Here is a 15,988-nt window from a genome sequence, read left to right as displayed (position 1 = left end):
CACATTTTATAAATTAAAATTATTATTATTATTAAGTAAAATTTTGATAGAAGAGCGAGCGAATGTTTTCCACGCTCCTTCAACCTTCCTTCGGGGGAGAGGGGGATGGGGGGACACAGATCTTTGTTTTCGCATCCACCTGAATAATGTGTAGTTGCGCCACTGCGGTCGGGTACTGCGTACACCTAAAAGATTTAGCGGGGGTACGCAGTACCTGCAAGAGAGAGGAGCGGCTGTCAGCTGTAAAAAAAAATTCAGTGGGTTCACTGTGCAGCCGTGTTGCCCCCACTAATTAGCCGTGACTGATTAGTTTTTCAAGAACAATCTAAAACCCGACTTAATCAGTTAATAACTTTTTTTCCCATTTCATATTGTTTCTTAACTGTTCGTGCTTTACTAGAGCAGGGCTGCAACACGTGGATCGCGGAAGGTTTTGAGTCGATCTCGGCATTAGGTGACAAACTGAACGCCGCCAGCACGTCCTCCTCTGACTGGCTTAAAACGTTCGTAATTTTATTAAAGAACAACAACAAAAAATCAACAAAAAGTTTTAAAATTAATGACCCAACAACAATAATAATCTCAGTAATTATTGTTTCAACAAGGTGTTGCGCAATTCTGTGCGTTTCGGTTCCATTACCAAAATAACTAGTAGAGCAGGAGTTTAAAATTAACTAATCAACCACCGCTGTGTTCATGAGAGGCTTATTAATGATCGCAAAATAAATATCAAGCCTGAAAACCTAATATCGGACTAAATGTTATGTTTTTAACGTAATCTCTGGTCGGCTTGTGGAGCGCAGGAGGTTGCCATGGCAACGGGTGTGCTTAAATGACGGAGAGACGGAGAATAAAAGAGCGCGAGTGGTTTAGAGTTGATCACCTGTTCAGGTTGTTTTACCTTTGTTTACCTGTAGTTTCTGAACATTCAATAAACGACAAACTTGGACTAATTACCTCGTTCTTTGTGACTATAAGTCATTTACAACAAACATCAAACACGGTAAATATGTTTCATTAATTGTCTAACATAAAAAATAGTTTGGTGCTGTTGGGCTCAGAGTCTGAGAGGCTTTTCCTTTGTCAAACTTTTTTTTTGCCTCTTCTTTAGTGGAAATATTGATGTTGATGAAACTTTCTCCAAAATAATAACCTTTTTCAACCTTTATAGCTCCACTGTTGAAAATGAGGCTCTAATATCCACAAATGACGGTGAAATAAAATCCAGTCCAACATCTGGTTTGAGGTGATTCCTCTGGAACCTGTTGGAGGACAAATATCCCAACTTCAGAAAATGAGCTTTAACCTAACAGAGCTCTGTGATTCCTCCTATCAGTATGAGAGTCAGGGTGAGGAGGCGCCATGTTAGGAAGAGAAGTGGAAGCTGCAGGATCTTCAGAACAAACAGGTCATGATGCTGGGCTACTGATTACCCCTCTGTCTGGACACAGGATCAATATAACCAGTTTAAAAGCTAAAATGAATGGTTATATGCCAGACATGGAAAACTGGGATGCACTCCATGCCATGATGTTCAGAATTTAGGTCTCATGGCATCTCAAGGTGTCAACATTGCAGCCAGTGGGCTGAGGGAAATACAGCTTTATTTTGTAGCAATTCAAGAGCTACCAGCTTTTAACTCTTCGCAAAAAAGATCCCATTTTTCTGTCCAGTGTAATTGCATATTTTCTTCTCAAATAATAAGTAAGGAAGATGCAAGTTCAGCCTCACCACAGAGGGTGCATGCACTCACAAATCTGGTGCATTATGTTAATTTCATTTTCACATTCATGTTGCGTAAAAAAGTGACCACTGTAATCAGAGAGGATCAATTTGAAATAGCAGTAGTATAATTTTACTAAACATAATCATGAGGTGAAAACCAAAGTCAGGTTGTCAGTGGTATATCTGGTATATTGTTTTTCGTTTCTATTAAATCCATTAAAAAAAATACGGTAACACTTTATTTGAAAGGGGGTGAATAAGACTGTCATGACACTGTCATAAACATGAATGAGCCTTCATGAATATTTATGACTGTTGTCATAAAGCGTCATTCGGTAAATCATGACACTTTTAATACAAAGCTGACATTATTCAAAATGTCTTTGTTATGACAACTTGACATTAACCAAGAAATCATTACTGATATAAATTTGTTATAAAAGAATTACTGATTGCACTTTAAAAATGAGGTAACTTTATGTTATTAATGGTAAAGTTTAAACAGTAATTAGTTAAACATTACCTGAAGCTTTAGAGGAAATGTTCCAGGTTCATGATTTACAGTAACCTGAAGCTTTAGAGGAAATCACCTGTTCCAGGTTCATGATTTACAGTAACGCTTCAAAGTCCTTTGGTCAGGGTGACTGTCAAAATTCCAGATACAGCATTTCCTCATGCCCAATGCCACGTATGCTAAAAATATTTGCCTATAAGGATCAGCTTTGGGTTGGGCTCTAAAAACATCTCTGAGGAGTAGATGCTGTGATGAACTGAGGTAAATGAGACTCAACATACAGCTTAAAGGTGATTTCAAACACAAGCGAGAATTTTAAATCTTATTTTATAATGCAGGGAAGATTCCTAGAAGTAAAGCAGATAAGCTGTTGGGGTAAGGATTTCAAAGATTTTATTTTCTCTTTCTGCTTCTTTAGGATGGAAGAAGCAGAAAATGGTGTTGCAGTGGTGGGAATTGGGTGCAACTTCCCAGGAGGTAATGAGAATTTTCAAATCTTCTTTTTAATTATCTTGGTTATTTTTATTATGCAAATACCATAGTATTTATGGAACAAATTCTAATTTTCAAAGAATAAAAACTTTTATGTAGCTAATTTTTCAGTTCAATAAGCTGACAAAAATCTTCCTCTAAGGTAGTTTTTGGCATAGATTTTGTGTAAAATAATCAGGAATGTCCATTCCAGTGCAGTTACAATTCATGTACTTTCTCTTTATTCCCTGAAATACATTCCAGTTTTGCTACTTTTACTTAATTTTTATTTTTAAAAATTAAGTAAATTTTAATTTTTAATTTTTAGATTAAAAATTAAAATTTTTAATTTTAATTTTAAAATTAACCGCTGTAACCGCTAGTAACCGCTGGAGATAGCGGTTACTATCTCCAGCTAAAATTATTTTGTTTTATTCAAATCATTACTATAATATTTCGTGTTTAATATGAATGAGTGATTTATCCCATTTTCTAACTGTATTTGATGCATAAGGTACATAAAGCATCACAAATTTTCACCTTAGAAACAAAGAGAAGCATGAGCTGCTTCTATGCAATAAATCTGTATTTTCTAATAGTTACATGTTCAGAGCTGGGTAGAATAGTTATATTTCCTCAGTTACATTTACCTGAGTAACTTTTTGGAAAGAATGTACTTGTAGGAGTAGCTTTATGGCATCCTACATTTAACTTGTGAGTAATAAAATTACAAAGTTTCTCTGTTCTTATTTGAGTAAAATTTCTGACACCTCTAACTAGAAAGAACAACAAACATATTTTAACTAAAATTTATTAGATGGAAACACATACTTGGAGTTTATGTTGAAGTGATACCTTTTGTTTGTACCCTATCTTTGTTTTTTGTTTTTTTTATTAATTTCAATAAGGTAAGCCCCTACCATTTGGAGGTCAAGTCAATTTAAGTAGATAATGTATATTGTCCCTGTTAGTACTCGACCATATTCTAACATATCTCTTATGCTATTTAACTTACTGTAAATATCAGTTATTCGATTATAACATAAAAATATTGAAATGGAAAAGGGTGTTGTTGGCTTAATCTTTATTTATTTTGTAATTATTTGAATTAATGTTTTCATTTTTCCAGAACCTTTACATAATTTTATAGTTTTTCACTGTGTGATAACATCATTGTAAAATTTTAAATGAGATTTTGTGATCAAATATTTAGTACTTAAAAAGCCTTTTTGCCGAATACTTGTTTGTAAAATTCGGCTCCCATTTAAAGCGGAACTTACAAATACACACAAGGGGGTTACGTCACAGGCATCAGGCAAAATATGTTACACCAGTTAAATGGAGAAGTAAATAAATAGCCAAACACTCAAATATGAAATTATGTTGACCTTTTGCAACAATGATTTATTACAAAAAACACGAACTAAGAAAATAATAATAGTTATTCTGATAAATAAATCAGTAACCAAAACTCTCTCAAAATAAGTTTAGGATAGGTTTAATCCACTTAGTTCATGTTAGTAAAGAAACCCAAATGGTTAAATGTCCGAATATTCTTGATCCTTTTTAATATGAATATTGTCCACAAACGAGTTCCATATCATGGGAGAATTTCTCCATTTTAATCCAAAGTCCCAATCCAACGAAAAATCCCAAGCGTCAAAAACCTCCCCCCAAAAAATGAGAAAAAGGAGTGGTACCACCCAAAAATCCCCAAAAAGAAACGTAAAGTCCAGATCTCACCAGGAATGTCTTTCTTCCCCCCCGGTGGCGTCCTCTCGCTCCGTCGGCGTCCTCTGGCCAATTGGCGTCCTCCTGCACCTGGCGGCCTTTCCTGTGCACAAGCTCCAATCCAGCTCCTAAAGCGCACGATCCGCGGCGCTGGGGCGAACTTTCATATTCCGTTTTATCTCCTTTCTTTGATTTATTATTTGTTCTAAACTTTCAATTAATTCAAGTCTCCCGCTGCACGGATCTGACGGTGAGCGTCTTCCACTCTGAATGCGCCGCCGCGCGCCGACGCACAAGCCCCTTTTTATACACTAATCTCAGCCTCACCTAAAAATCAGCATGACCTGCCCAAAAATCAGTTTTAAAAGTGGAAACTATGAATAATTTTACAAAGAAATAACAGCAACTGTTATACCAATCAGATTTTCTCTTCAACGTATTTTATACAGGAAAAAAAAACAAAAAAAAAACATAGTGGTTATGTTACATGTTTTACTCTTATTTGAGTAATTTCTTGGACAGCTACTTTTCACTTTTACTTAAATAAAGAACCAGATTATTTAAGTACTTTTTTGGGACACTACATATGTCTTATCATCTGATAGAGTCCCAGTGTTGTGTGAAAAATTAATCTAAAGTACTGTCAGTATTTTCTTGGTACAAGTAATTTTTGCAAAGAAAGAAAATTAAATACAAAATATTTTGTCCTTTAACTTTATAGTCCCAATTCCATTTTATAAAAGACAGTCTGGGCTTCTAAAATAGATTTAAAACAAGGTCAGTTTTCGTTCGTTATTTTTCCATTCTAATTTACTTCAAGAATGTCCTTTATTGGCGCGTTAAAAGCCTTTTTTAACTTTGCCCCTTCTTTAACTTTGGCCCCCTGCCCCTCCAAAGTTTTCTGCACGGCCCTGTTTTGATACAAAAAATGTTTATTTTTTTTCTCCAAAATTTGGTTAATAGTAAAGAGGGTTCAATAATAAAAATTCCAAAAATTATTCTTTTCTTTTTTCACTGAAAAAGGAAAAATCAGGAAAAATTTAAGGTACTCAAGGTGGGTGCAACCGTACAGTTTCTACCCTCTGATAATATCCTGCAACCGTCTTCGCATAATTCTGAACTTTCCCGGCTAGTTCAGAATTATGAACTGGGCCCCATATGGGGGAAAAAAGAGGGCAGACAAAACTGCCCTTTTGGGTTGTCCTCCGCAGTTTCCATGTAGGGTCCATCCATGGGCACTGTGTTGGTGACCCCTGAGCTATCGTGTCCAGTACATTACATGTAATGAGACTTGCCCCACTTACATGAATTTGAAATATATGGAGCCCCATAGGGGACATGGGGAAAAAAATTATTTTACGTTACCTTGTAATAAGTTTTGCTATCCCTCGCAATATGCTTACTGCAATAGTCCATCCGTCCGTACGTCCATTTTCTTACATTTTCCCTAGTGGAGTCGGGAGGGGCGCTGGTGCCTATATCCAGAGAGTCACTGCGGACAAGAGGCAGAGTATACCCTAGGCAAATCGCCAGTTCATCGCAGTACTGCAATATTTGTTGGTCTATTTTGTATACAGTCACAAATGTCAATTTAAAATTTAAAATATATGCCCATTTAAAGAGCCTCAGTGTTTATTCTTAAGTCTTTGCTGCAAAAAACTGATTGAAAGTCGATTTATTCTCTGCATATTTATGTCTGTTTGCATAAGGTTGACATGAAAATATCCATTTAAGCCATTTAGACTAACACAAGAGACACAATGAAAACTGTCGGATTACTTATTATTCTGCGCTTATAACTCAGAAATAGTCCAAATAGTTTAGATGTATTTTTTCTTTCTTTCCTACTTACGGAAAATTTCTGTTTATATCATAAGTTTGTGGTGCGTTTCTATACAAAAAACTTCAGATATTTCACAAATAGATATTATCATTCATGGAAAAACCTTTCATAACCTTGTATTAAAGCAGAAAGTACAGTGGCCACTGTAAGAAAGTCTTATAGTATTCAATTAAACAGCATAAACTGAACAGTACATGTTGTTTTAATTATCTGTGTTTTTTTATATATTTTTTTTTATTTTACCTACAGGAGAGGGACTTGACAATTTCTGGAAGGTTCTGGTGGAGGGGAGGAACTGTTCTGTTTCAATCCCCAGAGAAAGATTTGATATGGCGAGCTGGTATGACCCAGATGATACCAAAGCGGGTAAATCCCGAACATTTAATGCCGCTCTCATTGATAGGTGTGTGTTTGTTTTTTGGTACCATGAACAGCAAACCAGTAATTAAGAACTGAATAACAGAATGCCTTGCAAAGATAGTCAGTTCCTCTTAAGCATTTTTACGATGATTATTGTGTTTTTAATTAATAAGAATAATAATTTAATTTAGTAGTATAAAGAAAGGGTTACAGAGTTTTTAAAATTACTTTGACTATTTCACAGTGAACTCTTCAATCTGTCTTGAATGCATCCGAAAATGGGAAGTGTATTGCACGTCTGCAAGCCTACAAAACAGTGCCATTGACTTAAACTAACAGGATGGGGTAGTAAAGCAGTACAGAAATTACAGCAATTCTTCATACCCTTTACTTGAGTTAGTAGTCCTTTTTATTTTACAACTGCACATTGCATTTTGAATAACAAAAATTTAGAATTTTCTTATGTAAAATACCATCTTTTTGAAGACAATGAATATTGTGTTGATATCGATAAAACCAATAAACCCACATATTTTTATTGTACACATTAACAGAAAGCAATCTTCTTGAAAGTTCACTGCTGACCTTAGGATTTTTTTATCTCATGGTGTCTCATGGGTTTCAGTTTTCACTTAGCTTATATGGCAGATCGTGTCAAATAGACAAAAAAGTATTCCATTATATTTATGCGATTAAAAACTTTCAATAACATCACACTGCACTATGAAGAGCTATTTTAGAAAATTCTGAATGTAGTGTGAAGGTTGAAAATTATATGCATTTATTTTAAATGTATTGTTGAAGATTATGGTCTACGTACTTAATATTTTTCTTGATCCAGATAAAGCTGTCTGGTTCATGAACATCTGGAAGAACATTGAATCTTTAGTTTCACCAGAGTGACTTAGTTTATGATAAACAAAATTGCTACACATTATTGTGCTGAATTCGCTATGCTCAGTTGGCAAAAACATGCTTAGTTTTTAAAAACATCTGGCAGAACAGAGTAAATAAGTAAACATTAAAATAGAAATATCCTGAAAACTTACCTTAAAATACAACTGTAAAAAGATATCCAAGAATAACGGAAGCATACTGCAAGATATAGATCTGACATTAGAGTTTCTCTTTGGTCAAACCCCAGATTTTACAGTTGGCAATTCAGTGGCTGACAATTGTCTATGTATATTGTCAGCAATTAGATTTGGCTAATTGCTGAATTATTGATTGTTATACATTTATATTTTCTTTGGGCAGCTTCTTGTTATCCCTATTGTACAACTGATTTCTACCATCTTAATTCAGTGCTAAGCAACTAACTGTAACAAGTACTTCTAGTACCAGTGTTACAATAAGGTTATCCCTCTGCTCAAGAGTGTCTGCTATGAATGCTAATGTAAGAATAAATTTTTCCACATAGACAGATTCTGAAGAGAAGTGGTGGGTCTTGATTGTATTTAGATATTACACAATAATTCATCAGCCTGCCAGATTTATATGATTTATTAAAATGATTTTGAAAGCCATGCATTATTTTCTTTCCACTTCACAATTATGGACTATTCTGTGTTGGTCTGTTAAACAAAATCCCAATAGAACACATTGAAGTTTGTAGTAGCACAAACAATAAAAAGAAGTTAATAATAACGTGAGGTACTTTAGACTAAATTGCTTCTAGTTTAATTTGGAAATGTGAAATTTTTGTTCACTTCCCATGTTGTACATAAAGTGTAATTTTTTAACCCTTCACATTATACTATGGATTTTCATATACTGATTTGGTCACAAATTATTTAAATGTTACTAACCATCTTGTTTACTTACTTGTGATATGTTAAATTATTTTAAATCTTTCCAGGTTCAATGAATTTGACCACAAGTTTTTTGGCATCAGTGACAGTGAAGTGGAGCAAATGGATCCTCAGCAGAAACAGCTCCTCCATTGTGTCTATAGAGCTCTGGAAAACGCCGGCATTCCCATGGAGAGAGCCAGTGGGACCAGGACAGGAGTGTATTTTGGTAACATAGGAAACATATTCTATTTTGAAATTTTAGCTAAATTCAGTTAACAAATTGGTCATTTTCTCATTTTACTGTTTTAATTTACCAAGTCCATCCTTTCTTTTTTCAAATCTACGTTAGGAATAATGAACAGAGACTATGAGACTAATGCTGCACATGTGCACCCAACTGTGATCAACCACTGGACCGGAACCGGACTCGCCATGAGCATCGCAGCTAACAGAGTCTCCTACATCTTTAACTTCACTGGACCGTCGCTCGCCATAGACTGCGCCTGCTCTTCCTCACTTGTGGCTCTTCATCTCGCCTGCCAGGCCATTAAACAAGGTCTGTCCTGCATTCCTAAATAAACTCTACAACATCAGTGGTTCTTCTGCTTAACTTAATATTTATATGGATTTAAAGTGTTACTGAGAAATTATAAAAACCCCTTTTCTTATCTAGGCGATTGTGAAATGGCTGTTTGTGGAGGCGTTAGCTGCATCATTGAGCCAAGAGTGTTTGTGGCGCTCAGCAAGGCCAAAATGATTTCACCTGAAGGGACGAGCAAGCCGTTCTCCAGCAGAGCAGACGGCTACGGGAGAGGAGAGGGCTGTGGGGTGGTTCTCCTGAAGCCACTGAAAAAGGTGCAGGTTTGCAGAGTGATTAAAGAAACAGATTCTATTTTACCAATGTCCAACAATATTAAGTTCTGATTTTAAGATTCCTATGTTTAAGATTTTTGATAGTTTTGTAAATGCACCCAATGTTCCTAACCTTTGACAATTCATTAATTATAGTGAATGAAATATGCAACTTATCTAACTACATGTCAACTTTAGTCCACTGGACTAGCTAACACATTACACAAGTTGTGTTGGATTTAAAAATTACAGCTAGTAATTTTCCTAATCCCACGAATATTTGACCCTATAAAACAGGGGTCCCCAAACTTTTTCCTGCGAGGGCCACATAACTGTTCCCTTTTCTGGTTGGGGGCCGGTCTTAGTTTTTCGAGAAAGAAACCTTAGAAAACTTTTCTTTACAGGGTAGGGGGGTGGGGGGAAGGAGTGAAACTGTGGACGGGGGAGGGGGGGGCTGGATTACTACCGACGACATATTCGCGTTTGTAAATAGATTTTTACCCAGAATGCAAATGGAAAAAATCCGTGAGCGAAACGGTGACTGGTACTGACTAGTATATATTCCATTGAGGGAAACTAAGTTTCATATCTGTTCAAGAGCCCCCCTGGTGGTTGAAGAAAAATCCACATGTATATGAAAAAAACCACTGAATGCTCTCTGGTATTGTTCAGGGGCCGGACCAAATGAGGAGGCGGGCCAGAGCCGGCCCGCGGGCCGTAGTTTGGGGACCCCTGCTATAAAACATTTACAGAATGTTCTTTTCCTCATTTTTTGTTTCATCCTGGTTCCCGTTTTCAATTTACAGGCTCTTCAAGACCATGACCACATCTGGGGAATCATCAGTAAAACTGCAGTCAACCAAGATGGACACTCTGTCAGTCCGATTACTAAACCCTCCATGACTCAACAAGAGGAACTGCTGCGCAGAACCTACTCAGACACTGACATTGCAAATGTCCAGTACATCGAGGCTCATGGGACTGGAACCCCAGTGGGAGACCCGACAGAGGCAGGAAGCATCTCCAACGTCATTGCCAAAGCCAGACCTTCCGGGTCGGGGACTCTGTGGATCGGCTCGGTGAAGAGCAACATCGGACACACGGAGTCAGCAGCAGGAGTGGCCGGACTAATTAAAGTTCTGCTGATGATGAAGCATGAAACTATCGTCCCATCTGTTTTCTACTCTGATGAAACTTCCAGTGTCGATACCAAATACCTGAATATTAAAATTCCCACGAACATTGAGAAATGGGAATCTACCACAGCTAGGGTTGCAGGGGTGAACAACTTTGGTTTTGGGGGAACGAATGCACATGCCATCGTCAAACAGCACATGCAGACAAGCTTAAAAACACATAGCAGGGAGAAGCAGGTGAAATACTTTGTCCTGTCAGCAAATTCACAGAAATCTCTGACTCTGACAATAGAAGACACCATAAAACAGTTGGAGGATGGTATCACTGTAGATCTTGGTTCTGTTTTGTACACATCAACCTGCAGGAGAAGTCACCAAAAGCATAAATACAGAAAGGCCATTGCGGTTTCATCTGTAGGTGATCTAAAGGAGAAGCTCATAGCCAGTGTTGGCAAAAATGTCAGCTTGGCTCTCTCAGATCCAAGATTAGTTTTTGTCTTCTGCGGAAATGGTGTCACTTACCACGGCATGTGTAAGCAGCTGTTGAAAAACCAGCCTGTATTCAGAGAAAAAATCAAAGAAATCACTCACATTTTCCAAAGGATGAGCTCCCTAAACATCCTGGACACTCTTGAGAGTGAGTTTGAAAGGAGTGACATCAAAAACCCAGATGTTGTCCAGCCTCTCCTCTTTGCCATTCAGGTTGGGGTTAACACCCTTCTCAGGCACTGGGGTGTCAAACCTGATGCTGTGCTTGGTCATTCAGTTGGTGAAGTCGCTGCCGCTCACTGCTCTGGCCTCTTGTCTCTCGAAGACGCTGTGAAAGTCATATTCTTCCGCAGCTCCCTTCAAGGGAAAGTTCCTGGTGGTAAAATGCTTGTGGTCAGCAACATGGCTGTATCAGATGTGGCTTCGATCCTCCCTAAATATTCTGGAAGACTTGGCATTGCAGCCTTCAACAGCCCACAGTCCTGCACTCTCTCAGGAGAAGCAGATGCAATCGAGAGCCTCCTCAAAGATCTAAGCAACTCATCAAGCAATCAGAATCTCTTCCTCCGTGTGCTCGATGTCCCTGCTGCTTACCATAGTCACATGATGGACCCAATTCTTCAGGAAATCAGGGACACAATTGGCACCTTGCATAAGAATGAGCTTGACACGGAGTTGTTCTCGACAGTTACAGGAAGGGAAGCTGAGATCAGAGATTTCTGCACAGGTGAATACTGGGCAAGGAACATCCGTGAGCCCGTTGCTTTTGAGCAAGCTTTGAAGTCAGCAGCTAAAGGGAAGAAAGGTGTAGTATTTGTAGAGATAGGGCCAAGAAGAGCACTGCAAAGAAACATTATGGAAACTCTTGGAAACAATGTAGCAGTTGTTGCCTCAGTGGAACCCGAGAAAGATCATGAATCAGTCATCTCAGTTGTTTCCAAGTTGTTCGAACTGGGCATTCAGGTAGATTGGACCGTCTTCTACAAAGGCTATGAGACAACACCACTGTTTTTCCCAAAGTACCAGTTTGACTGTTCCAATAGAGACGTGATCATTGGAGCTGCCCAGAACAATAAAGCAAGTTTTCATCCTGTTCTCTGTCAAACTGGAAGTGAAAGCAACATTTTCAGTTGTGCCTTAACATCTGACTCAACCTTCTACCTGAAGGAGCACAGGCACAATAACATACCCATCATCCCCGGTGCCTTCTACGCAGAGTTGGGTCTGGCGTCGGTCATGGCCATCACTAAACCAAAAGTGCCCCTGAGCTTTCTGCAGCTCAGTGTCAAGTTTCACAGCCCATTTATTTTGACACAGAACTCTGCTGAAATGAAGGTCCAAGTAGAGCTGAAAGGAAAAGAAACTGGCTTCAAAGTGTTTTCTTCTTCTACAGTGTATGCTTCAGGCACGGTGGTTCCAAAGGGAGAGAGGCAGACTGAGGAACAAGCCATTTCAGTAAACTCAATTTACAAAAGATGTACCTCTGTTGTGAGTTTTCAGGAGTTTTATGGATATCTCTCTCAAGGCGGCTTCCAGTATGGTGATGTCTTCCAGAATAAAGCAAATGTGCACTATGGTGAGGCTCTAAAGGAGGCCTTTGCAGTCGTTTCAGTTCCAGAAGAGCTCCGACCACATTTGCATGACTACTGTATTCATCCTGTTGTGTTGGATTACTTAATGCAACTTCTCCCTATAACCGTTGAGCATATATTTGCAGGCAGACCGGGGTTTCCTGCCAAAATAGGAAGTCTTGCTGTGTTTGAACCCTTGCAGAACGAGATGATTATCTACCTGAGAGCAACTGATGTGGGCGTAGATCACTTTGAGGTTTGTGGCTGCTTTGCAGATAAAGAAGGCAGAGTGTTGGTTGAGGTGAAGCACGTGATAATCCAGTACCTTGGCAGTCGTTGTCAAGTGGTCGAAGAGTACTTTTATCATAATGACTTCAGTATTGTCCCTGAAAGCTCCACTTCTTCAAAGCCTCCAAGAGCTTTGGTGTTCTCTGATCATTTAGGCATCTCAAAATCTCTACAACCGCATTTAGACCAAAAATCTAGATTTGTTTCCTTCACACATGCAAAGGATATTTTAAGCAATGGATTCCCATCTCTTCTTTCAAACCTCAGCATTCCGGATATTAAGAAAAACTTTGATGAAGTGTTGTTTTTGTGGGGCAAAGAAGATCTTACATCACAATCACCAGATGTAATCTTGCATAATCTTGCAAGTTGCTGTGAGATTTTACGGCAAATTGTCCAGGAGCTGAAGTGGATTCAGTTCCCCAAAGCCATCAGAGCAGTGACCTATCTCTCATCTGATATCACTGTGGATCACATAAGTCCAGGTTTTGCTCTGGCTGGAATGGTCAGGTCTTTAGCAGCAGAGATCCCTGATCTTTCGTTTCAACTGATTGACATAGGCTCCATTTTTACTGAGGACATTAAAGCTCTCTCTGAGGTCCTGAGATCACATCCTTGTGAAAAGTACCCAGAATTGGTCATAAAAGACGGGCTTATCTTAAAACCGTCAATCGTCCGAACCCCACTGGAAGACACTGACCATACAGAAAGTAGTTACACTTCCACAACTTTTAAACCTTGCATCTTTCAGACGGCTGACGCACATAGGGTGACTCAACTGAGTGCCATTTCTCGCGACGAGGAAACAGATCCAATCAATGGCACATCAGTTGAAATTCGACCAAGTAAAATATGCGTTCATTCATCTGATTTCTTTCCAGTCAGTGCCTCACATCTAAACTTTGGTCAGACGCTCTACTGGAACAAGCACTCATCTCAGAAGCATGAGCTAATCGCGCTTGACTTTAGCGGTACTGTCACTGCAGTCGGAAAAGATGCCAGAAAACTCAAAGTTGGGGATCACATTGCCTCTTGTTATCCAGTTGTGGCGGCTAATAAGGTTCATGTTCCAGAGGACGTGTGCTACAGCATCAAGAGGTTCCCACACTTTCAAGAAACGCCTTGCGTTTCTTACTTTGTGTTGGCTTGGGAGATGCTTCATCGAATCTTGCCTAAACCGAAACAGAATTTGGCGATCATTTGCCCCAACCCTGACTCAGCTCTCATGAAAGTCTTGGCAATTACTTCTAAAAAATCTGGTTGGAATGTAGTTTTAAGAACACAATGTGAAGGGTCTTTTGTAGGTGTCAACCAAATCGATGCATTTGTCATTCTGCCTCCATTGGATGAGCTCCTTGCTAATAAAACTTGCAAAATCCTAGGTGCTCAGCATGTTGTAATATTCTGTGAATTTCAAAGGCAAACCCTGCTTGCACATGAACTGTGGCAGAAGATAAATGAAACTGCTAATGTACAAGCTATTCAGATGCAAACTGTTTTGCAGAAGGGTTATCTGAGAGCACACACACCTCACATTTATCGCTGGCTGAAGTCGCTGAACTTCAGCAGGAAGTTTGTTATCGAAAACTTCACTTTTCAGAATGTGACATCTAAAAGTAATGATGTAAAACCACAGATATTATCATCATACTTCAGTTCAAAGAAACTGGCTGTGATTGCTTTGGAAAAAGATGACAAGACCGCACTGACTGAGATTCAGCTGCTGCCAGTGAAGAAGCAGTTGTTCAGAAAGAGAGCGGTGTACCTTGTGACAGGCGGTCTCTCTGGCCTGGGCTTTGAAACGGTCAAGTTTATCTCAGAAAGAGGAGGGGAGTACATCGTGATTCTCTCCAGGAGCAAGCCCACAGCAGAAATACAGCAAGAAATACTCAATATTCAGCAGCAATGTGGAAACATCATCACCAGCATGGTGTGTGACATTTCTGTTTCTGAGCATGTGCACAAGGTCATCCTTGAAATCCATAAGAAGTTTAAGGGTTCCCCAATCAAAGGGGTGTTTCACAGTGCAGTTGTCCTGCATGATGGTCTGATTGAGACCCTTAACAGAGACCTTTATGAGAAGGTTTTTAAACCCAAAGTCAGTGGGGTGTTAAATTTACACCATGCTACAAAGCACTGCCATCTGGACTACTTTGTGTGTTTCTCCTCCATCTCAGCATTCCTTGGAAATGCATCCCAAACAAACTACGCAGCAGCCAACTCTTTTCTTGACTTGTTCTGCCACTTCAGGCGCAAACTCGGGCTGCCTGGGCAGTCCATCAACTGGGGGCCTCTGAACCTCGGTCTGCTCCTCAACAAGGAACACTTCCATCACTTTCTGGAGGCAAAGGGGATGATGGTGTTGGGTGTTGCAGAAGTCCATAAAAGCCTGGAGCAATGCCTCATCCTGAATCGGCCCCAGCAGGCTGTCTGCAGGTTTCACTTCAGGAACATCAGATACAACATCCTCTCTCAAAATAAAGCCTTGAACTTACGTTTATTTGAAATAGTCAATGAAGTCTTCCAAAAATCCAAAGAGGAAGAGTCTAAAATCGAACAAAGTGATTCTGTCTCACCAAAAGAATATGTTTTCTCTTTGCTCAGCAAGACAGTAGGCATTGATCAGAGTGAGCTGAGCGATGACTCCCCTCTGTCATCCTTAGGCATGGACTCCATGCAGGCAATGACTCTGCAGAACATGATGTTTCAGGAGAGAGGAGTGAATGTGCCTCTGGTGAGGCTGTTGGATCCTAATGCCACAATATCGACAGTGGTAACCATACTGAGTGAAGCAAACGTCAACGAGAAGTCTCCCATAAATGAAGACAAGAACGACATTGATGTTTTAACAAGATTATAAAAAATAAAACAAAATAACCAGCTTCATCTGTTGATGGCTTATAATTGTTTTGTTAGCGTATTTGTATAAATTCTTATGAAAAATCTCCATGTTTTTAGTGGATTTTAGATGAAGTGAAGTGGAGGTTTCCCCTGTTTTAGTTTTTTTTGTAAAATGCTTCAAATCATCAGGCAAATATTAATATCACACATTTTGGATACCTACTTTTATGAGTTTTTACTACTGTTTGTTTTTTTCTCCATTTGTGAATTCTAACTATTGTTTTTCACGGTTGTTTAGAAATTAGATTTTGTAACTGAGTTATTCAGTTTCTCATCTGTTATTGGATTTATTTTGATCTAGATATGATACATGT

The 15,988-nt window shown here is 38.8% G+C and overlaps 1 protein-coding gene across 1 annotated transcript; it reads left to right on the top strand.

Moving 5' to 3' along the window:
- The first annotated feature begins 2,484 nt into the window (after positions 1–2,484).
- Positions 2,485–15,927, top strand: LOC103140579 (phthiocerol synthesis polyketide synthase type I PpsD-like). The gene is made up of 6 exons (XM_007555788.2): positions 2,485–2,716; positions 6,534–6,687; positions 8,503–8,663; positions 8,787–8,993; positions 9,111–9,292; positions 10,096–15,927. The coding sequence occupies exons 1-6, from the start codon at positions 2,572–2,574 to the stop codon at positions 15,631–15,633; spliced, it is 6,387 nt and encodes a 2,128-aa protein (XP_007555850.2). The 5' UTR covers positions 2,485–2,571; the 3' UTR covers positions 15,634–15,927.
- The last annotated feature ends 61 nt before the right edge of the window (positions 15,928–15,988 follow it).

The sequence above is a fragment of the Poecilia formosa genome, unplaced genomic scaffold (assembly GCF_000485575.1).
Source record: "Poecilia formosa unplaced genomic scaffold, Poecilia_formosa-5.1.2 Scaffold72, whole genome shotgun sequence".
Classification (NCBI taxonomy): domain Eukaryota; kingdom Metazoa; phylum Chordata; class Actinopteri; order Cyprinodontiformes; family Poeciliidae; genus Poecilia; species Poecilia formosa.
Note: the sequence above shows the minus strand (reverse complement) of the source record. Positions and strands in the feature narration are given on the sequence as shown.

Bases quoted from the DNA above. Each gene is read 5' to 3' on its own strand.
- LOC103140579 (XM_007555788.2), top strand. From the start codon at position 2,572: ATGCAGGGAAGATTCCTAGAAGTAAAGCAGATAAGCTGTTGGGGTAAG. The intron at 8,664-8,786 runs GTAACATAGGAA...AATCTACGTTAG, and splicing joins CAGGACAGGAGTGTATTTTG to GAATAATGAACAGAGACTAT. The intron at 8,994-9,110 runs GTCTGTCCTGCA...TTTCTTATCTAG, and splicing joins CTGCCAGGCCATTAAACAAG to GCGATTGTGAAATGGCTGTT.